This window comes from Apteryx rowi, unplaced genomic scaffold, assembly GCF_003343035.1.
Source record: "Apteryx rowi isolate R43461 unplaced genomic scaffold, aptRow1 scaffold_0, whole genome shotgun sequence".
NCBI classification, from domain to species: Eukaryota; Metazoa; Chordata; class Aves; order Apterygiformes; family Apterygidae; genus Apteryx; species Apteryx rowi.
In genome coordinates, this window is record NW_020447195.1 from 5387561 (window position 1) to 5409134 (window position 21574).

At 37.5% G+C, this 21574-nt stretch overlaps 2 protein-coding genes across 5 annotated transcripts in view; one reads left to right on the forward strand and one right to left on the reverse strand.

Annotated features, from left to right (window-relative positions):
• The first annotated feature begins 356 nt into the window (after positions 1–356).
• The window catches only part of RTF2 (replication termination factor 2), a 31540-nt gene continuing 10322 nt past the window's right edge, over positions 357–21574 (forward strand). The window contains exons 1-5 of one of the 2 annotated variants that reach the window (XM_026058599.1): positions 357–487; positions 1378–1472; positions 1576–1669; positions 2437–2576; positions 4640–4718. In XM_026058599.1, the coding sequence (XP_025914384.1) occupies positions 419–487; positions 1378–1472; positions 1576–1669; positions 2437–2576; positions 4640–4718 (477 nt within the window). In that variant the 5' untranslated portion in view covers positions 357–418. The remainder of the gene's footprint in view (positions 488–1377; positions 1473–1575; positions 1670–2436; positions 2577–4639; positions 4719–21574) is intronic. The other variant, XM_026058679.1, reaches the window with a different exon arrangement.
• On the reverse strand, positions 4726–20607 carry GCNT7 (glucosaminyl (N-acetyl) transferase family member 7). 3 transcript variants are annotated; one of them, XM_026058399.1, is made up of 6 exons: positions 20195–20607; positions 17486–17616; positions 16997–17109; positions 14591–15622; positions 14023–14118; positions 4726–13520 (listed from the first exon to the last, which is right to left on the reverse strand). In XM_026058399.1, the coding sequence occupies exons 4-6, from the start codon at positions 15564–15566 to the stop codon at positions 13294–13296; spliced, it is 1299 nt and encodes a 432-aa protein (XP_025914184.1). In that variant the 5' UTR covers positions 15567–15622; positions 16997–17109; positions 17486–17616; positions 20195–20607; the 3' UTR covers positions 4726–13293. The 3 variants fall into 3 exon arrangements, with proteins under 3 accessions (XP_025914184.1, XP_025914106.1, XP_025914254.1); XM_026058321.1 differs by having other exon boundaries at positions 17486–17696; XM_026058469.1 differs by lacking the exon at positions 20195–20607 and having other exon boundaries at positions 17486–17864.

Consider the following 21574-nt stretch of genomic DNA (forward strand, 5'->3'; position numbering starts at 1 on the left):
GGTGGGGGGCGGGGGAGGGGGGAGGTCCCACCCCAGCTCCTTTCAGTGGGGGGAACTCGGGCACTTCAGAGGCCCAAAACTGCGGTTTCTGTGGGTGGTTTCTCACAGAAAAAGGGGTAAATGCGCTCTAAACTCTCGCAGATGGCGTCCGACAGTGATTCGAGGGGGAGGCTGCGAACCTGGCTGGGCACCGTGGTACGTCCCACCCCCCCCGACGCCTCCCGGATGGACTCTCCCGCCGGGCCCGCAGCCCCACCCYTCCGCCCGTCGCTTTGCTGCTAACGCGCCCCAAGCCGGGCGGTTGCTATGGCACGGCGATGACGCCATCAGGGCCCGCCGGAAGTGTTCCTCCCTGTTGCGGAAGTATGTTGCCTGTGGGAGAGTGAACCCGGAAGCGCGGCGGCGAGCGGCGCCAGCGATGGGTTGCGATGGCGGCACCATCCCCAAGCGGCACGAGCTGGTGAAGGGGCCGCGGAAGGTCGAGAAGGTCGGAGGGGGCCTCGGGAGAGCTCTGGGGCCGCGCTGGGGCCGCGCTGGGGCTGCTCTGGGGCTGGGTGCACGGCAAGTGCTGGGGTGCACGGAGGGTGCTGGGACATATGGAGGCATGGTGGGTGCTGGGGTGGTGGGGCTGCTCTGGGGCTGGGAGGCCGGGCGGTCGGGTCCCGCCGGTGCTGCCTGCCGCGGGGCCTGCCCGCCCCGGCAGAGCTCCCTGTAGGAGGTGAAGATCCGGGAAAAAAATCACTGAGCAAGTGACTCGTGCGAGTTAGTGTTCACCGGTGTAAAATAAATTTAAAAAATCCGTTTCGTCCCCACACCGCTCTGCGGCTATACTGCCGTGCATGACAGTTCAGGTAGCTTTTAATTTTTGCTTTTCGTTTATGGCCTAATGTACCGTAAAGCTTACATTTTCAAACTGGGACTTCAGGTAGCACCCTGTTATCCCCAGAATTGCTTGACTTGTTACATTTATTCCTTACTGCGAGTGGTACTGGTGGCTAGCTCTAGCAGATAAGAGATGCAGAATTAAGAGTAAGACAAAGGAGAAGAAGAGGGTAGTGGAAAACATATGAAGGGCAAAAAAGAAAAGAGAAGAGAGCAGATGGAAGTGGCAAAGAGTAAAAAAACTGAGTTAGAATTAGGAAGATAGGTCCCATGTCAGATGCAGAAACGTGTTTGGTAGAGTGATATATAGAGGTGGATCCTTGAAACTGAGCATGACTTTCACTAAAAAGTTTTTGGTAAATATTTCATGGAATAGCTTTGCCTGCGGAAAATAGAATTGGTAAGATGCCTGAGGATTTGATCTGAATTTATATTAAATTAATTTGCATATTATAAATTGTTTTAAAATCAAAAGTCTTATTTTTTTTCTTTCAGGTTGACAAAAATGCTGAATTGGTGGCACGATGGTACTACTGTACTCTGAGTCAAGAGAAATTATGTCGACCAATTGTAGCCTGTGAGCTAGGCAGGTATGAATGTTTCCATGTAGAGTTCCTTATTAAAAGGTACTAATTTCTAAATAAAAGAATGTTACAAGAATCAAATATTCTTTCTATTAATTTATTGTTTTAGGTTGTATAATAAAGATGCCATCATTGAATTTTTGTTGGACAAGTCATCTGATAAAGCTCTTGTGGACGCTGCATCCCATATCAGGAGCATTAAGGTAAAAAGATGTCTAATTTTAAAGAGCACCATAAAAGTTAAAACATCCTATGATAACTCAATTTGCTAGTGTTCTCACTTGGTTCTAAATAAAAAAAAAAAAAAAAACAATTGTAAATGCATATTAAATCCAGTATCTCTTTTTTAGGTTAATGTGCAGGATGTGTTTGCTTTCCAGTGCTAGAGGGGCAAATGTGATGGGCTGAAGGCTCTTTGCTGTATATACTGCATGGCAGCAGTGACCATAGACTTAATATCTAGGCATAGAATTCTTAATTTTCTGGACAGCAAAGTCTGTGCTAGTAGATTTTAGTCATTTAGTTTTGCTCTGAATACACAAGCATGGAAAATACCCCATGTCATGGACATATTGACTTTTTTTTGAGTAAATAAAAGTGAGGTTTGAATCAGAAAAGAGTCTAATGTTGAACAAACTTGTAAATTTTCTTTCTAAACGCTGCAAGCTTATCATTTACCATGGCGGCAGTCAGAAGGAGACCTCCAATGTGTATTTTCAAATGTCTTTAAAACATGCAACTATATTTATAAATATACAGAAATTCTCTGTTGTTGAACTTGTGTTAAAAAATCTCTAACAGAACAGAAAGAAAAAACCTTTTCAGTAACTAGAAACAACATTGTTATAAGTCTGCTATCAAAAAAAAGCTGTAATATAGTAAACAACCAAGAAAAAAATATCTTCAGGAATGTTATTATGGTTCAAGAATTCTCAGTAAACAACTTAAGCCTTTCATTTGTATCTTCCAGAGTGTTACAGAACTAAACCTTGCAGATAATCCAGCTTGGAGTGGTGATAAAGAGAGTATAAAAGGTGATAAATATGATGACATCCAGTGTGCGCGCTTTATATGCCCTGTGGTGGGCTTGGAGATGAACGGAAGGCATAGGTCAGTATTTATGTTTCTGAATTTAGTTTTCAAAAATGAGTTATTCAAAACTGAATATAGAGCAGATAGGGTAATTTAAATCAGTAATGTAGAAACTCATATACTTACCCCAGTCTTTTTGGAGAATCTTTGCCTTCCAGTCTGAAGGGAGTTCAGGAGATCAAGAAGAGATGTCTGTCCTTTTTTCGCTTCCAATTCAAGAGGAGAGATGAAACATACTGCCTTTCCCAAATCAAATTATCTATATAAATGAAAGGAGCAGAGAGCAATGTTTGCAGAGAAAAAGCGGTGTACCATTGTTTGAAGGCCAAACCATAGGAGGTCTGTGTGAGCAAGGGGAGGAAGGTCGGATGAGACCTTCCTTTGCATCAGATGAAGCATTCTCACCTCTCCCTATGTTAAGATCAGAATGGAGATGGACTGCGTATTTATTATAACATTGTGCTAGTATCTGTTTTTTGGGGGGCTGAGGAAGGATGCTTCCCGTGCATTCTGCTTTGGGCAAATAAGCAATTTATTTTTCTGTGTTAACCCTAATGGGTGACGGAGGTCACCCACTTGATAGTGGACAAGTGTTTCTTCCTTCAGTGGTAAATTAGTGTGCAGATATTCAAATGGAATTAAAGAGACACCCTGAAAAGTAAAACTACTTTCACCAGAGCCCTCTTAATTTTTTTTTTAATCAGATGAGGGTGATGAACTGAAATGAGGTTGAAGAGGAGAGGAGTAACAGTAGCTCTCAACAAAGAATTTGGTGTGAAGCGGAAAGGAAGATGACATGAGCCACATGCTTAATTGCTTTAGATTGGCCTGAATAAATCTTTCCTGTAGACAGGACAGACCTGGGAGAGCAGATCCTTGGCTAGGGCCACTTGTTACAGCTTCACTAGAGGGCTGGAGTCTGAGAGCAAGTGAAACCAACAGGCTTAGAGTGTTGCAGAATGCGCCGGGAGTGCTGCATGGCAGCGTGACTGATTCCGGGGAAGCAGGGTGCTGGCCAATTTGTGAAGCAACCTTTGAAATATTGCAGATCAGGCATGAACTCTGCTCGTCCATGTACTCAAAGGGGATGAACAAAGTGTCATTTTGCTTTTCAAAATTATCAGACAAGAGTGCTTAAGTGCTTAGCTTTCTTCTGGCAGCTTTCTTTTGAATATTGGCAAATGTTGCACTAAAGGGATGAAGGTAAATGCTTAAAAACTCTAGAAAAATATTTTGCTGAACTTTGTACTTGAAGAGATAGTTGTATCCCCAAGCCTGTAAATGGTACTTGGAATCATGAATTGTTTCACTATGTACTTCTTTTTCCCTTTTCCCTTTCTTTTCTTGGGACATTTAATTTATTGTCCTGATCTAGACATAAGGGGATGTACACCACCACTTACACCACCACAACTGTGTTAAAAAGATAGCTTCCTTTCTCTATCTTGCTCATTTAGTAATTAGTAGTATCTACAGTTATGCTATATATTTAAATGGTGGAACCATTTAAATGGTATAAATTTATAGAAGACAAAACATTTATCACCTGCTTATTTTTATATCAAACAGGTTATTGGTTTATACAGAATTAATTTTAGTCGAATCTCTAGATTCAATATTTTGATTTTTTTTTTTAAAGGCAGTTTTTAATCTACTTATCAACTTCCAAAAATGAATATTTAATGAAGTTCAATGATCAGACACAGTAAGAGCCATGGTGGAGAGGGTCTGTCACTCATTAGGACAGTAAGCAGCAGGTAACTGCGCTATGATGATTCAAGGGGAACCTACGTAATTCAGTAGCAAATGTACAAAAACGTCTCAAGAGAATTCATTTTTCTAAGATCCCTTTGAGTGGTTCTTATATAGAGAGAATGAAATAACAAAATACATATTGTCATTTAATGTGTTTAAGGTGCTGATATCTTGGTTAGCTGTTAGAATGCATAAAGTGAAAGGTAGCTGTTTACTATTAGCCTGTTGTAATAATGGTTTCGTGTTAAATCAGCACTGCAGATCTATGTTTTAGACGCACAGAATTTCTTAAGATGACTGTAGGACTTTTCTTCTTTTCTTTAAAGGTTTTGCTTCTTGCGAAACTGTGGCTGTGTATTCTCTGAACGTGCTCTCAAAGAAATTAAAACGGAAGTTTGCCACAGGGTGAGTTTTTCTTCAGATTTAATAACAGTAGGGTCATATATGACCCTAAGTGATATATACATACAATTGCATTCACACCTACTATTTTAAAGTGTTTTGTTTTTTTTTTTCCTTAATCTGAATATCTAGATTGAAGTAGAACTTGTAAAGTTCTATTTTTTGGTGGCCTGAAATAATTCTGTATGGCCTTTTATAATGGAAATGTGTTTCTAAATAATTAATAATTAAATAATAATGATAAATGAATAATTAAATAATAAATAATTGTCACAATAAGTATTTTTGTTCTCAAGAGAGTTAGGTTTTACAATAACTACTTTCAAATTAGTATTTTTTGTTTTATTTTTCAAAGGTTTGATCATTAATGTCAGTTTAAGAGGGTTGGGGGGATTGTTTTTATTACTGAATAATTCTGGTTTGTGATGATCACTGTCTTCTTTATGCATTTGAACTGATTATATTTTCACAATATGTTTTGATCCATGTATTTTTAAAGGAAGTTTGCCATTGCCTTTTTGGGGGCAACTCTTCATGTTTTTGGCAGTTATATGAATTACTGTAGAAAATATTGACTGCATTTCATTTTGTAGTGCTAGTGGTATCTCATTATATAGATTTCTTTAGCTAAGGGCAATGATGTAAGTTGCAAATATTCTTTTTCGTATCACTACTTTTGTAATCGGTGATATTTGTGGTGATTATAGCTGCCACTTTTAAGGGGAGTTACTTTTCAGCAAACACCCTGATATTTGATACGATGTACAGTGTACTTGTACTAAACAAAAAAGAGCTGTGAACCAAATGCTTTCTTGGTAAATTGTTCAAGGTGATGTGGAATATTGTTAATTAAGTTTAGTCTCATATTACTATTCAAGGCTAGTTTAATCCTGGTAACGCCTCTGCTTTCCTGTTGCCCGATAACATTTTATTTTTATTGAGGTTTTTGTTTGTTTCTAACTTTGCTGTTGATAGATGGATACTGTATGATTAGTAAATACAGAAATGAGATGTTTTAGCCACAGTTTGTCCGGTGTAGTAATCTTAGAAAAAGAAAATGAATCCTTTATATGTTTTCTGGTGTTTGTTTGTTTGTTTGTTTTGCTTTTAGTAATCAAAAACTATTGATCACAATCTTATATTTGAATGCAAGCATATATATGAGCATATGAATTCTTGGCGATGTTCAGAGATGCTTCTAAAAGCATTCGAATGTGGATAATAGCTATTCTGTCTTTTATTATTGGACCACAAAGACAAATATCTCTCCGGAAGAACATTCTTTCTGGAATATGGCTTCCAGCAACAGATAATTTTCTGTGTGCAGCGGGATTTCAGGGACCTATTCGAGAAAATTAACTCCTGTGGGATTTTCACACTGCCTTTGTTAGTGCACAGAAATATCTGTATTTTAAAATCTTGCTGGGCTACAGTAAAGTGAGGCTGGGACTTCATACTCTCTTTAGGGTAGAAGTACGAGGAAACGAAGTGTGACAGCTGTTAGTTACGCCTGTTAGTGCAGTACCTAAGTCACCCAGCTACTTCAGCAGTGTCAGCAGTATACCTTATGGCCTAAAAAAGACTTCTACCCATTTCAGTATCATGCTGAGTATCCTTATGACTGTGTTTTAACTTTTGTCAGCAGTTAATAAGTGTTCTGTTTGTTCTGTCCAAAATCAGCACTAGTTAGACAGCTCTGAGACAAAATCTTGACTCCCTGTCCTTTGCACTTTTCCCTTTAGTTAAAACATAGCAGTTACAGTTGTCAGCACAGAGAGCAATGCTGTGCTTTAATGTTTTTTGTTACTTTTTCTTCTTTTTTTTTTTTATTCAGAGAGTTATGTGACTTCCTATATTTCCTGGACATCACTGTTTTTATATACATTCTGTGCAGTGAATACAGTAAGGTTTTTGAAGCATGTTCAACATCTAGAATTATACATTCTACCGTATAATATTTGGTGATATCTATGATATGCAATATAGATGTCTCTAGCCAAGATTTCAAAAACTCAAGATTARGAAAGAGATTATATTAGCTAGCTCTACTGAATCAAACTTTTAAAAAGTGTTTTTTTCAGTGTCTTGTAAATAACATGTATTTTTGATTTTTAAGAAAATTTATGCTGGTGACCTGAGCATATTGGACATGATTGCTCTGTGAACATATACGTTTTAGTCTGCATTTCCTTTGATTAAGATTGAAGAGTAATTCAGTAGATTTTTGAATATGTACTGATAAAGTTCTCATTCTATATCCATAATTGAGAAGGGGAGTAGAAGTTTTTGAAACAGGATCATGGGGAACTGGTTTCTGTCTTTTCTAGCAACTAACTTTTTTATCCAAAGCACTACTTAGCTGCATTCCCCCAGCACATTCTGTCTTTATGCCAAAAAAGAAATTTTGTGTATTATATATATTTTATGATTAGGGATTTCTAATTAACAAATAAAATCCTTTTCTGGTACATGTTCTTTCAAAGCGCAAAAATCTTCTGAAGTGCCGAATGTTTGCATGTTATAGATTAGCATATACGTTATCTGGACTTGTGCTATCTGTTATATTTTAAGAGTGATGATATGCTTTCTGAACCAAAATCCAACCTATGGAATCCACGTGGGCCACAGCATTTTCTTTCATGATCTTGCCACCTTCTGGTCTGCCTGCATTCACCCAGATGCCTGGCTGTGTAAGCCACTGCCACATCTGTGTGTGAGAAGGATTCATCATGATCTAGCTTTGGAGAGTGACACATGGATGTAGTTCAAGAATAATCTTGTTTTCACTTGTGTATTCTTAGTATCCAGTCTGTCTTTTTCGGTTTGTGGAATCTGTGCTTTTCCTTTATCCCAGGGGACAAGGTATATAGCATGGATATAAACTGGAGGAGAGTCAGTCTGGGAATTGTATGGCAATTTTTTTCCCCACTACTGTAAAATCCAAAAAAATGCGTTCAAAACAAACTCTTCTGTGCATTAATCTATGAGCCTACAGAGCAAAGCAGTCCTGATAGCCTGCTAATTTGTAAACAGGGATGGTTTCCCAAAGGACTTTGTCGAACAGATGCTGTAATGATGCAGTAAAAACATTCACCACAGACCTTAGATATCCAGCAGCCCAAACAGTAATTCTGCAGTCCTCACCTTCATACTCATATACTTTGAACTAGATCATCCGAACTAGATAATTAGCATATATTTACAGGTTGCAAAATGCACATCACAAGGCGCTGTGCTTCATAAAACTATAGGAAATGATTTTCCTCTGGTCAGAGCAGGAGAGGGTTGCCTCTTTTCCACGCTTCCTGGCCTGGCTCGTAGGAATGCTCGCCACTCTGTGGAAAGTCCCACAGACAGTTGTCTCACTGCTCATTTTGCATCTTTTCTTTTTTCCCTTGAGCAGCTCATAAAAGGAGTAGAGCAATCCGTTTGCCTAGTGAAATAAGTCTTCAGAAAAATGGAATACGTATGCACATTCTGACTAACTCAAGCAAAGGGGAAAAATCCGACATAAGAATTCAGCCTCCCTCAACTTATTTCAATCACGCTTACTGTTGTGCTAGATTTGAAAGGCTTTGTAGGGTCTCAGTACATGGAAGATGTAGCAGTTTCTCTGAGTTCTCTGGAAAAAAAGAGATTTCTTTTTCCTCGAGAGAAAGTTTACATGGAGAGCTGGCAATATTAAGTGTATGTATGTATTCACCTGCTTTTACTGGAAATATTAAAAAGACTGTACTGGTGCAAGGCAAAGATGTGAAAACGCAGGATGAAATTGTCATGGTTGGAGGACTTCTAGTGAAGAAACTGTGACTGATGTGCTAGGATTTCACATCTAAGTAGCAATACTGGAGCATTCGAGTTAAAAGTAGTATAAAAATGTGAGAACTCTAGGGCAAATGATTAGTCAGAATCTGAGTGTTGAGAGAGAGTGAGATTGTCTTTTATCATCTCAGGAGTAAATGTTTTGAACTATCTTGATAAAATATAACTCTTCTTGGCCAAAAATTTTTGGAAGAGCAATGAGAATTTATTTGTTGTGGTTTGTAGTGGGGACAGAGCTCAACAGGTGAAGGGTCAGGTGCAAATTTTGAAGATTCAAGCTATTTCAACTAAAACGTGTTGAAAAGAAGCTTCATTTAAAACAGAGCAGCTTATGAATACAAATGAAACTTATAATATTCTTTTACACGGAAATATGTTTTGTTTGAGCTATACGTTTGAAGTTTTGTACAGTGAGGGGAGAAAATTTAAACTATCAGTATGAAGCCACAAGCTAAAATGGGCAGGAAATGACTTTAGTTGGCAGGAAGGAAAACAACTTTGCTTTGTGTCACAAGATAATTCCGTAGCCGGAAGCCCTGAAGAAGAGCCGGCTTTCTGCTGTCCCCTGCTTCCTGTTTGCTGATCTTTGGGAAGAAATATGTGAAACAGAAACCGTCCTTTTAAAATTTGCACTTTTAAATGGAAAGTTCTTACCTACTGTTGTTTTTAATTCTCCAATAGACTACTAACATTAAAAAGGGCAGCAAGAAAGTTTCTAATCTCTTTTGTGTGTTTGATGGTATCTTAACCAAGATTGTCAGCTAATGGTAGTCTGTGTTGGTCTGTAGATGGGGCCAAAGTGATTAAATGTTCTGGTACTTCCGTTTTCTGACTGGCTTCCTAATTCCTGCGTGGGCCATCAGTCTTTGCTACCTTTTAGTTTGCAAGTCTGTTATTTGGCAATAGGTGAGTTTATTTAGAGAAGGTGGAATAAAAGAATTATGTTTAACAGTGTATAGTATCTGATATATTTAACCTCATCTTTGGAGGGGTTGAAAAAGGAGTTGTTACCAATTTTTATGTTGACTCTCCTGTCTGAGAAGTTACTGTTAGTATAGTGGTACTATACTAGAGGTAGTTTTTTGTCAGGATAGTGGTTATTGTATTTATGGTGGAAGTCCTTCTGGGAGTTCAGGTGGTCACTCCAGAATTCAAATGCTACCTGTACAATTTAGATGTTGTGTAGATGAGGTGATACAGCTATTCGGAGTATCTTGGTAAGGGAACTTGTGAAGATGTGGCATTTGGAAGCCCACCTTAGAAACAAGGGCAGGCAGTATGTAAGCAAGTTGCTGAATGCCTGTTTTACAATATTCTGAACAGGCTCTTCATGACGCTTCTCATGGAGCAGCTACAAGGCTGTTCATTAAGGCTGCATGCTGCTGTCTGTGGTGTAATTTAATGATTAGGCTGAAGACTGGATAAATGGAAAAGAACTTTCTTACTGTATGCTCAGTGTTGGAAAACAGTACGGATCTGGCGTAATCTAAAGGGCTGTCCCATTTTTGAGTTTGATTAAATTCTCTGTGTAAGGGGAGGGGGCAGAAGGTGGAGGAGAAGCATGAATGCGTTGTTTCTAGCAGGGAATCTTGTTCAGCRGAAAATTTCAGCCTGTTCAGATTGGCCATGCTGTTCAAATGCAGTTTGGGGGCGGGGCGGTGTTTGTTTTGCTTTTTTTCTCTAGTTACAAATGCTTAGAGTCTACAATCACAGGATGCAGCTGAGTATTATCAATAAACATCATAAAGAAAATATACTTGTGATGTTGCTGTGGTAATTCATATATCCATTAGACAGTACTCTTTGGTTTCATTGCCTTACTGTTTTAAACAGTAGTGATTTGCAAATTTCATTTCCAAGCCAGTTATGATTCTTTCCTAATCCAAGTATAATATTCCCTGTAGTTCATATAATTAATACCTTGCTTATGATCATCATAGAAACCTGCCTTTTTTACATACTTTTTAAAATGTGATCTCTTGCACGTCTTTAAATTTTATTTTAAAATTTTATTTTAGAAATGTTTTCAGATTCAACAGACTAATACTAATACACATACCCAAACGTTTAACTTAGATATAGAACTGTTGTACATGTGCCTCGGGTTTTTTGAAACAGAAACTATGCATACATCTTTCAGATACAGAGATCGTGTGTTTACAATACGTTATAGGACAGACTGTTTCCTTGAACAAGGTCACATTGACACTATATGCTCTTAGATCAACAGTTATCAAAAGTTAGTAAATGTGTTGCTAAGATCTCAGAGTTTTGAATGATCTACTTGTTTAAAAAAATGTTTAAAGTTCTGTAAGTATATTAAATGCTCTGGTCAGCTATCACAGTTGCATTATGACTTTTTCTAACTGCTGTTAGCAGGAAGTAATACTTTAGAATTTAATGAGACTATGCCAATTAGATTAATGAGTGGAATATTGTTTCTTAATGTTTGAGGAAAAGGTGATTTAATTAGGATTTTCTGGAGTTTTTTATATATTAACGGAAAATTCCACCTATATAATTATTTAAGTAGGGTCACACTCCAATGAATTTTCTGGATTGACAGGTGTAGAGTCATACCTAAATTATATTTTAAGATTTTTTTTTCTAGTTTGACTAGTCTGATTCTGTAAGCCAAGCCCATGTTTTATTGTGTGTTACTATCAAATTTATCCTTTTGATTAATTCAGAAGGAAGATATGCAACAATTGTTCTGTAAGATAGCGACAAAAGGTGTAAGCTAGATATTGGGTTTGCTACAAAGACAATAAGATGATGAATGTAAGAACAACATAGAGTGGAAGTTGGCAGTGCCTTACAGTGGATTGAATGTGATTTAGTGAGAGATTCATTACYAATATTGCCATGATTAATACCTGCTAGAAACGCATTAGCTTCAGTAATGGCTTTCAGAGGAACTTTCAACAAGCCCAGTGTGAACATGCTGCATGGTTTGTTTTTTTTTCTCTGTGAAAAAGCATATTCAGCAATAATTGGCCATGAAATAAGCCATGGAATATACATGAGACTGAGTACAGGCCTTTGGACTGAGTTTGTGAATTTCTGTAAATAAATAGGGACCAGATGGTCTTTCCTTAAGTGGAAGTTCATCTAAAAGAAATTATGCTTCCAAGAAACTTGTGTGGGAAAATATGCACTAGAGTTTGAAGAACCTGGGAAGAAGTTTGGAATAAGAAACTAGGCTTTTTGTGTTCTACTGCTGGCTCATTCATTGATTTGTTTTGATTTTTGGAAAGATGCTTAATCTCTAAGTCAGTTTTCCTGCAGAAAGTGAATAATTGGTGCATATTGAAGTTTACATCTAAGCCACTCATAGACATTTCTTTATAATTTGTAGTTTCTAATCTTATAACAACATGCATTTTATTAGGTCATGTCAAAGTTCATCCCAAAAATGGGAGTTTATGTGGATTTACTGGAATAAAATTTTTGTCTGTAGTCTTGCCAAAAAGTTAGTAAAGGAAGACCAACAACTTGAAATGACTTCTCAAAATTCAAGTTTCTCCTAGTCCTTTTCCATCAGCAGCACGTAACTAAGGACCTTTGAGGAAAGGGTGTAGGAGTGGTCATGTAAGACTTTTAATCCAGTGACAGTGGAAGAGTTGCCATGCTGTATAAAACGCCACTGCCTATATCTTGTTTGTTTACCGACGTTGTGCTAGTCTTTTCAGTAGTACAACTGAAGAGATTAATTTATGAGTGCTGAAGAGGAAAGACCAACTCTTGCCTAGAAGAGGGCTGGATCCTAGTTCTTTTTTTATTGCTGTTCCCTGTTTTTGCTTATGTACTGTGTGGAAAGCCACTTTCTTACTGCAGACTAGTGCTGCATTTGGTCTACAAAGGTCTGGAAACTGAGATCCTTGTCCTGACTACTGCTAGGTATTATCTCCAATCCATGCAAATGGTTGCAAGGTTCAGGGAAAGTTTCGTTTCCCTCAGGCCAGGTACACTGGCGTTGAAAGGTGGCATTTCACACAGTTTTCATTTGTTCCCCAGCTCCAAATTTCCCATGTTTTCTTCCACTAAACTTGTGCAGAGACCCAGAAAACGGGGGTCTTGGCTAAAATTGCATAGCAGGATCTCTATTACTGTTATTGATACAGACCCCCTTTTCATCAGGAGCAAAGCATGGGTAGTGCAAGAGTGATGTTACCATGCTACACAATGAAATTAGAGGTGCAACTGGCCATGAGCAAAACAGTGAAACGGACTGTGTCTGAAACCGGCTGTCGTTGCTTCTCTACCAGCTCTGAAGTTCTAGTGTAAATTTCAGTATTCAAAATAAGCTGCTTCATAAGGCATACAGTAGACCCCACTTTAACTAACTTGTGCTCTTAATATTTCACCTTTGTCCGGTCTGTGCTTCCGCTTTATTACTCTCATCCCAGTTAGTTCTTTCTGCAGCAGCAGACATAAGGAATGTGTTTTTTTTCCAGTTAAGTAACTCACTTAAAGGAGGAGTAAGAACTCCCCCCTTGTCTTTAGTAGGTTATAGACCTGCTGGACTGTTGACATATAGACTKTGTCATTTTTCTTTTTATTTTTAGAATTAACCCATTAACAGTTGTTGCTCTTTATTTTACTATAATAAGTAAAACTAACTGCTTATTTCACTGGTGAACAGTAGTACAGTATTGTGCGTATCCTTATGATGTAATACACAGAGCAAAGACTATAGCTAAAAATCTTGATGGTTTCTTTCAATATTTTGAGCAATGCTTAAATGTTACTTARCTCAAACATTCAGTTTCATGTTAAAGTAGTTATTTTCCTGAAAACGCCAGTGATCTTCAATTGGGACTTCTGCTTGCTGCAGTACTTTAAGCCTGTAGCGTCTCTCTAGGCAGTCCATAACAAGTGGATATGTTGCAGATTCAAATTTGTTGGCAAATAAATGAGGTGATTCAATGATCCACTGTAAATCCCCTAGTCCATAGACACAAATGTCTCTGATGTAATGACCTGCAAGGACAAATTGAGGGTATATGAAAGCAGCAGAAAGCTGAATTGAATCATTTTAAAATAGACCTAAGTATCTGACAAACATGCTCGTCAAGTAAACCCCCTACTTTTCATTGAAATCTGACTAGTCAAGTTAAGGCATTGGTTAATGAAAATAGAGGAAAGTAAGCTTGCAAAACATCGAGTCCCTGAAAATACAAAATGTATGCAGCTCTGTCATTAACCTGTTAAATTATAGAAGCATTGTAATTGGAGGCTGAAAGAACAGTTGTCAGTGTGTGGATACTGTGATGATCTTTGCAAGAATATATCAGAAGGTTTTTGGACTGGATACAGTGGAGTAATTTAGTAGAACTGCTTGCTGTTTTATTTCATACTTTCAAAATAAAATATGCATGACTTCTGAGGCACACTTAATGGSTGGTTTAAAGCATAATATGTAATTTGCAATGAATGCTAGTCAGTTAATCAAATTCTAGGTTCATGATCAAATTCACCTTACCTTTGCAGCCTTTGTGTGTGGTTCCTTCTTGATCTTTCCATTTAACAGCTCGTATGTTTCCTTCCCAGGCTGCATTTGGAGTAGCACCTGGAGCGTCTTTAAAAACATAAGGTTCTGATAAGATTTGTTTCTATTTATTATAGGGATAATTTTCAGTGCTGAAGATATATATATTTTTTAAGTGTAGCCATGTTAAATATTTATTCAGATATTTAAATCATAAGAACATAGTTCTCCATTTTGTTGCTTTTTATTATTATTTTTGAGCGCATGAGCTTTTATGTAGCTAAGCATTTACTCTGTGTAATCAAATTTTTGTAGCCCTTTAGCTAATCGCCTGCACCATAATATTACTCCTCTGGAATCGAGCCTTGTTTTTCAAACCATCAGGAGATGTGACTGTTCAAGGGTCAGCATCAAGGCTGAAGAAATGACCGTACCTATGCAATGCATCCCCTTAACGGTGGTGTTAGGCTCTAAAACAGAAGTCACTAGCTCTCTATATCATAGACCTTACAATATTGTTGTTCTGGGAGATTACTCATAGTATAAATAAGATGCATCTTACCATTTAAACGATTCAGTGTGACCCAGTAGTGTTCATCCGGACTGTACGTGTCTCTTGACCATTCAAGCAATTCTTTTGCACGTGCATCAGTCAATGTAAACTCTACAAATTCTTTAGTGAGTATGTAATAGGCACTACCAAAATATATTGTCAAATTATATGGAGGTTTAGCTTTTATATTCTTTGTTGGATACACGTATGACTTTCCAGAATGTACATATTCTCTGTAACTAACCCGTGTCCTGTGTTTCATGTGAAGTGGTTGGACTACCCCAGGAGTCATATTTTTACCGTTCCATTTGCTTTTGATGTATTGTATAATGTCTTTGTTTGTTTTGATGGGATAATCTTGACCACATAAATTAATAACATAATTCCACTGAACTTTGGAATGGACTAGATCTCTCATGCAATTAATATCAGCTTGTAATCTTGAAAATCCTGCATAAACAACACTTTCTTTTTTTGAGGAAATAAAAATATTTTCAAAGCAGTTAACAATGTTTTGTACAGCAGCTTTATAATCTTTCGGTGACTTTTCATCAACATGTATGCAGTAAATATTCTGAGGCATATAAATAGCTCTTAGTAGCTTTACAAACATTTGCAGCTCCTTGTGAATTGTGATAATATATGCCAAGGAGAAATTTCCTTCTTCTTCAGACAGTGGTCTTGTTATAAAATGCAGATTCTTCAAAACCACAGAGCAGTTACAAGAAGTCTGAATGCAGCTGAGTGTTTCAGGTTGGTAGGTGTTCTGACAAAAGTTTCCAATTTGAGAGGCAACACTTTTCCCCACAAAAAGAGCTGAACAAAGTTCATCCGGGTAAAAACCACACTCTGTTGTATCTGTAGTAAATTTTTGTTCATTTGACTCTTCAGAAAGTGTGTTCTTTAGGTAGATAAAAGTGTAAATGAACATGCAGATAGCAATGCACACTAAAAATCCTGATTTTGTTGCATCAAGTGGGTTCATTTTTTATTTTCCAGATGCTGTCTTCTGGTCATAGTTTAATTAAGCATTCAGAACATCTGAAAGGAAAAGTGAGATAGAGAGAGGGAGAGAAACTTCCTGACWTTTAAAAAAGAAAAGATCATGTGAGAGTGATTCATTTATAAATGCTGCGGTTACCCTCTTTCCAGTTACTAGCAGGGGCCGTGTGTGTGCCCATATGCATGCTCATGCTGTAGTATACTCAGCCAGTGGAAATGGTACCATGAAGCAAGTTTTGTGAGATGAACTAATTAGCCAAATAACCAGGCATGGCCTTGTCCACTTCATTGCTTGAGCAAGTGGAGCCTAGCCCATCGGATAAAAGCTTATTCTATCTTGAGTCAATAGGTAAGTCCTGTGTAGTAGGTTGGCCAGGGTCCAGCCCTCGCAATAGGGAAGATGTGTGAGCAGTGCACAGCTAAAGGACAGCCATTGCCGAGACTTGTTTGAGGCCTGGAAAACATAAGATTCTGCCAGAGAAGCAAATTTTAGTAAACTAAATCTCCTTTTTTGGGATACTCATCTGAAGAATGTAGTTGGATCTGTACATTCCACAGTCCATGAGTTGGACTGCGGAGTATATCCAGTTTCTGGATATGTGAGGGATATACATATGTATATCTGTATGTTCAAGTATATTGTATATCTGTCTGTACATAAAGGAAAAAAAAGCATTTTGGTTTGCTGTGTTAGCCATATACTGAGTGTATGTGTCATGCTTTATCTGTATTCAGAGCCAATGTACTTCCCATGCTGCTTGCAAGCACAGAGAGGTTCCACAGAAGCAGATACTTGGGGGAGGAACCAGTTCCAATGATGTTCCCAAATAAGGGTTATTTTTACTAGCCTCAACCTTACTGCTGTCAGCTGCAACTATAGTGTCCAYGGGTTCGGAAGATTACACGCATGTTATTTTTTTTCCTTACTCTCTAGTGTTGGTTCAGGAATGGTAAATATTTGCATAGTTTGTAATTTTTCTGGTGTTATTGCAAGATATTCTGAAATGGGTGCTGCTTTGTTGCAAATCAAGGGGACTTGCCAGTTCTGTTTGGCAGCATTATGTTCCAGTTCACTATGACCAGCTGGTACTCAGCAGCAGAAAAATTATTAAATAAACAAAGTGAAAAGTCTAAATTGTAATTCACAAAATACATCCTTTGTTCTTATAAAGTCAGCAAGGCTTTCTAACTTACTTGAGATCTCTTTTTGTCTCCATCATCTTTATATTACTGATTTTGAAAACAAACCATGTGGACAACACTCATGCCTTATTTTTAGCAGACTTGCATATCCTGAAATAAAGTATACTACTGCCAGTATTAACATTCATACAGAAGTGTATAATTTATATTGGTATCAGCATAGTAGGTTTCCATTGTGTATTTTCATGATTATCTTTTTCTTAMAAATACCTTCCTTGCTGAAAAGTCAGAAGCATGACAACACAGAAGTTCCTGAATCCCGCAGCTATTACATGAAGTCTTTTCCTTGAAGCATTTGATACAGAACTTCCTAGACAAAATTCCTGGAAAGGGGGGGGGGAAAGATTCCATCAGCTGTCAGTATACTTAGTAGTTATATTAAGAAAGCTTTTATTTGCAGTTTTAGAGAGTATTCATGTTCTCTTGTACTTTATTCAAGTTAATTGTTTGTAGAGAAATTTGTATTTCACCTGTAAATATTTCTCTTTTTTCTGCTTTCTTTTAATGAAAATTCAGTATATGTCTGTTTTAGAAGCTTGAAAATAAGGAAGGCATTGCAGTTAAAGTAGAAATGAGACACAGTTTAAAAAGCTTTAAAAGCAGAAAATTTGAACCAGCAAACCAGATACTCTATAATACTAAAATTTTAAGAACTCATTAGGCTGTTGGAAAAGAATGTATTTATCTTATTGTCCTTACTGGTATGCACTGGATTTCATGCTGGAAGGACGCCTCTTTTCCACTTAGCATTCCGAAAAAAGGTGGATTTGCGTGTTAGGTGGAGGATTCATCCATTTTGCTTCTATGTCCTGTCAACAGTGCTCTTCAGTCTGCGTTGAATGCATAGGCCGAAGAAAAACATTATGAAATCAGGTCCCAGAAGATTTTTTTTTTTTTTTCTTAGCAGCTCCTAAGGGATACATTTACTTTGTAAACAAGCTTGATTGGGAGTCTTTCATCCATTTAAAGCAAAAACTTAAGCACTCGTGTCCACATCAACCTTTCAAAAAGAGAGTTGGAAAAGAAAATGCCTTTGAAAGGTGGAAGCAAGGATTTTCACAGTAAAAATGAAAGACGCCAGTGCTGTAGCCTGCTACCAGGTGACTAAGAGAGCCAAGACTAGATTAGCGTAATGGCTGCCAGGTGCCCAATGGCAGAGGTTAGGGAGAGGGAGTGTCCGTTAGGGAAGCACTGGTTTTTGTGGAGCTGGAGCCAGAGAAACTCTTTTGTTGTGAGTGAGTAATTACAGGAGAGGCACTGAGGTCACTCTGAGTTTGTGAATGTGATGAGATCTTTATGGTCTGTGTCACATGGAGAGTTCATCCTTGGCATATGAATTACACTGAAGACAGTGGGCAGTTATAAAAATATATATATATGTATATATAGGAGGCTTTAGACTGCTTAGAAAATCCTGCGCYTGTGCAGGATGAGTGCTGTCTCTTGTTTTTTCATTAAATACATCTCTGTGGATAGCTTGCAAAGGATAGTTCCCTAGGGAACCCGGCTATAACCTGTTTGTGTCTTACAGTTGCATTTTTATTATCCATCAAGTAATAGCTTCCAGGGATGTTTCGGGTTAAGTATTTGCTGTGGATTTTTCCTCTTGAACTCCATAGCATCTAGATGGTGTGTTCTATACGGCAGTGTGAATGTACCCAAGCACTCCGCTATCGGGTAAGAAGAAACAAGCCCTTCCCCAGTGTTAAAATATTTTGGGGGAATGACTGAATGATGAGGACTTGCCTTCAAGAACAGAATTACACATCTTTCAATCTGACAGTATATAACAGAATGAAAATGYTGGCTTTCTGCTAGTGTTTTTTCAGATTCAGAGCTAGTATCGTAGCTGTCATTCCCCGGGGCATGCAGTTTGTGTCACTTACAAGAATCCTCTAGCCCCTACACTGTTTTCTGCTGTTGAGGGCCATGCTGCCATATTTTCTCCTGCCCTTGAAGAGTATCTTCAGGATCTTACTGTTAAGACGATCCTCTGTTCAGGCGTAACCTTGTCTATGAGTATATTACCTTTTCTAATTATTATTGTTTTGCTAGAGTGCCATTATAGGTAGTTATTGATAACAAAATATCTCTCTGAAACTCAGAGAACCTTTTTTATGGTATGGATAGCTGTTCTAAATCTGGAGTGGCAAGTTGACTTAATTTACAGAAGTGCCAAGATTAGTGTTACGCATTTTTCAAAAAATAGCCCATTTGTAGGGATTTTCAAGCATCTTTGTAGCAGCTTTTGTGGATATTACTTAATGGAAAATTGTTGACTTAAACCTAGGCTGCTCCACCTCAATTAAAAAGGTGAACTCAGAAGAAAAGTGGAATTATATTTGTGCCTGAAAATATGCCTGTGAAATATCTTAGTTCATCGAGACCCCATTAGCTTGCAGTGCATTTCATAATCAAATCATTTTACAATTCTCTGTTTGTTCCTACCATAGAATTTTGTACTACATCATTGCATCTCTGAATCTTCTGTTTTGTCTATACTCTTTGTATTTGCTTAATACTAATGTTTAGATAAACCTCAGTTCAAATGACTTCATAATTCAGTGAAACAAATGTCTTAAGAATACTTCATCTTCTAATAATTAAATGGTTAAAAGGTATTAGCTCCTGTATTTCCAAATCTTTTTATAAGTCCGTTTTTTGTCTGAAAGAATGAAAAAATACTCATGCAGGTCTTAGTGTAGACATTTTATAAGTAAGTGAATGCTAATTCAGCCCTCTAAAAACTTAAGTGTTAAAATCAGTGCTTTTTGCTGCTTTTTACTTTGATACGCTTTTTCCTTCTGCCTGGGTAAGTCTGCTGAGTCTCCTTCTATGTTATGATAACCATCAAGTAAAAGAAAAAAATTTCTTCATCAAACCCAATTAATACTGCCTTAGAAATTTGAAATCATTTTTACTTTAAAATATTGGATCAGCATTTACTCATAAACGTGAAACAGATTTATGAAGGTGTACCTTTTCATGTGCTTTCTTTTTTGTTTGTTTGTATTTTTTTCTTTGCTGTATAGTATATTGACCTCATAACAATTTAAAACAAATAATATGATAGCTATTTAAACAGTTAAGTTAAATAAGTTATATTAAGTTATAGCGTTGTAAAAAATTTAAGCTCCTTTTAAAAGAGCATAACGGGTATTTGCAAGTACTGTGATTTTTCTGATACTAATAACGCTTGTAGTAATATGACTACTGTAGGTCTACAAAGTAAAAAAAATACGATTATTAGCCTTATTACAGGTTCAAATATTTTCAGAAGGGAAAAGTGAGAATACCTGAAGTGAAAATATTTGTTGCTCTACAAAAGTTAAAACATACTGGGCTTTAATAAAGAAAAAGCAACCCCCTTAAATTTGAAGTTCTAAAATCGAATTTATTCAGTCTTACCTTGCACAAAATTAGCCAGGAGAAGGCAGCATAATTTAATAAATAAAAAGCCCCATTGTCCTTCAGCAAAATTCAGACAGCATTCTTCGTTTTGTTGCTTGTGTAGAGGTCTCGCGTAAGTGAAAGGGGTTAAATATTAACATGAATGTTTTCATTTAAGGCTTCATCTGGCTTCCCGCAATGCTTAGCATATTTATTCTGCAGTAATGCTGTTTAGCCTCAGAAGAAATGTCCTCTGCTTCACAATAATGAGAGAAAACTTGATCTTCTCCAAATTTTTGCTGCCACTGTTCTGAGACAGCCTTTAAAGGGCTGAAATCAGTCTTTCAAATACGTAGAGAGTACATTGCTGATGATTATAAATAGTATTGCTCTACCTCAGAGGCTTTAACCTCTGCACTGCTAACGGAGCGTGCTAGATGATGAGAACTGGAAAGGAAACTAGCCCTCTCTCCTCCTCCTCCTCCCCCCCCCCCCAATTTTCTTAACTCTTTGCCTGCTGAAACTTTCCAACTTGCAGCAGATAAGTTTAGCAAGGAATTGCCTCAGGTCCTTTCTACTGTCTGGAAACTAAAAAGACCATAAATGAGCTATCTTCTTAGACTGACCATTTGCTGCGTTACTACTTTTATTAAGTTTTTTTTTGGGGGGGGGGGTTGTTAAGTGAAAAGTTAACAGTTCAAATATACGGGATTTATGAAGTTTTGGAGTACTGGAAATGAGTAGGAAAGTTGGTATGGTTTATACTTTTATGGATAAAAAAAAGGAAGTTGGTCAGAAATAAATATAGAGAGAACCTGAAAGTGAATTAAGGCACAGCTGTAGGTATTGCAGATACAAAATTATCATTGACTTTAAAGGAAATTCTGTAAATCATTCGTCATCTTTAACAGTATTTTTATATAGATGCTATAACTTTTGCGTGAAAGTTTAATGTTCTGTGAGCTAATATGTAGAAGACTTTTTCTCCTCTTCCCAAATTACCGTTTCCCCTTTGCCCCCTTGCCACCCTACTCAGACATAGAAAATGGTGCTCATCAAAGCTTACGCTCCCAAACCTCCAATGAACAAGCTTCTGGAAAAGCATCTCTCCCAGAACATGTTTTTAGTTAAAGATTATTGTGTTTTGTAACTCCCTGTTAATATATCGGCTTGTGGTGAATGGGCTGCCAAGCGAGCAGCGATTCGGTCCCTGATTGAATAGGGCATCTGTTCAATCCGCCTTTCTAAATGCTGCCCTGTTTAAAGCGGGACAATCCGTTTGTCGTGATATATGTTCCGTAATCTGTTGGGAATTGTTTTGGAAAAGTATTCATGGTTTTGTGCATTTCCTAGTAATGATCATATTTAGGAAGACTGGAGGAATTAGTTTACTATTTA

Coding starts and splice junctions, on each gene's coding strand:
- GCNT7 (XM_026058399.1), bottom strand. CDS start 15,566: ATGAACCCACTTGATGCAACAAAATCAGGATTTTTAGTGTGCATTGCT. Junction 14,119..14,590: donor CACACTGAATCGTTTAAATG/GTAAGATGCATC, acceptor ATGTTTTTAAAG/ACGCTCCAGGTGCTACTCCA. Junction 13,521..14,022: donor CACACACAAAGGCTGCAAAG/GTAAGGTGAATT, acceptor TTGTCCTTGCAG/GTCATTACATCAGAGACATT.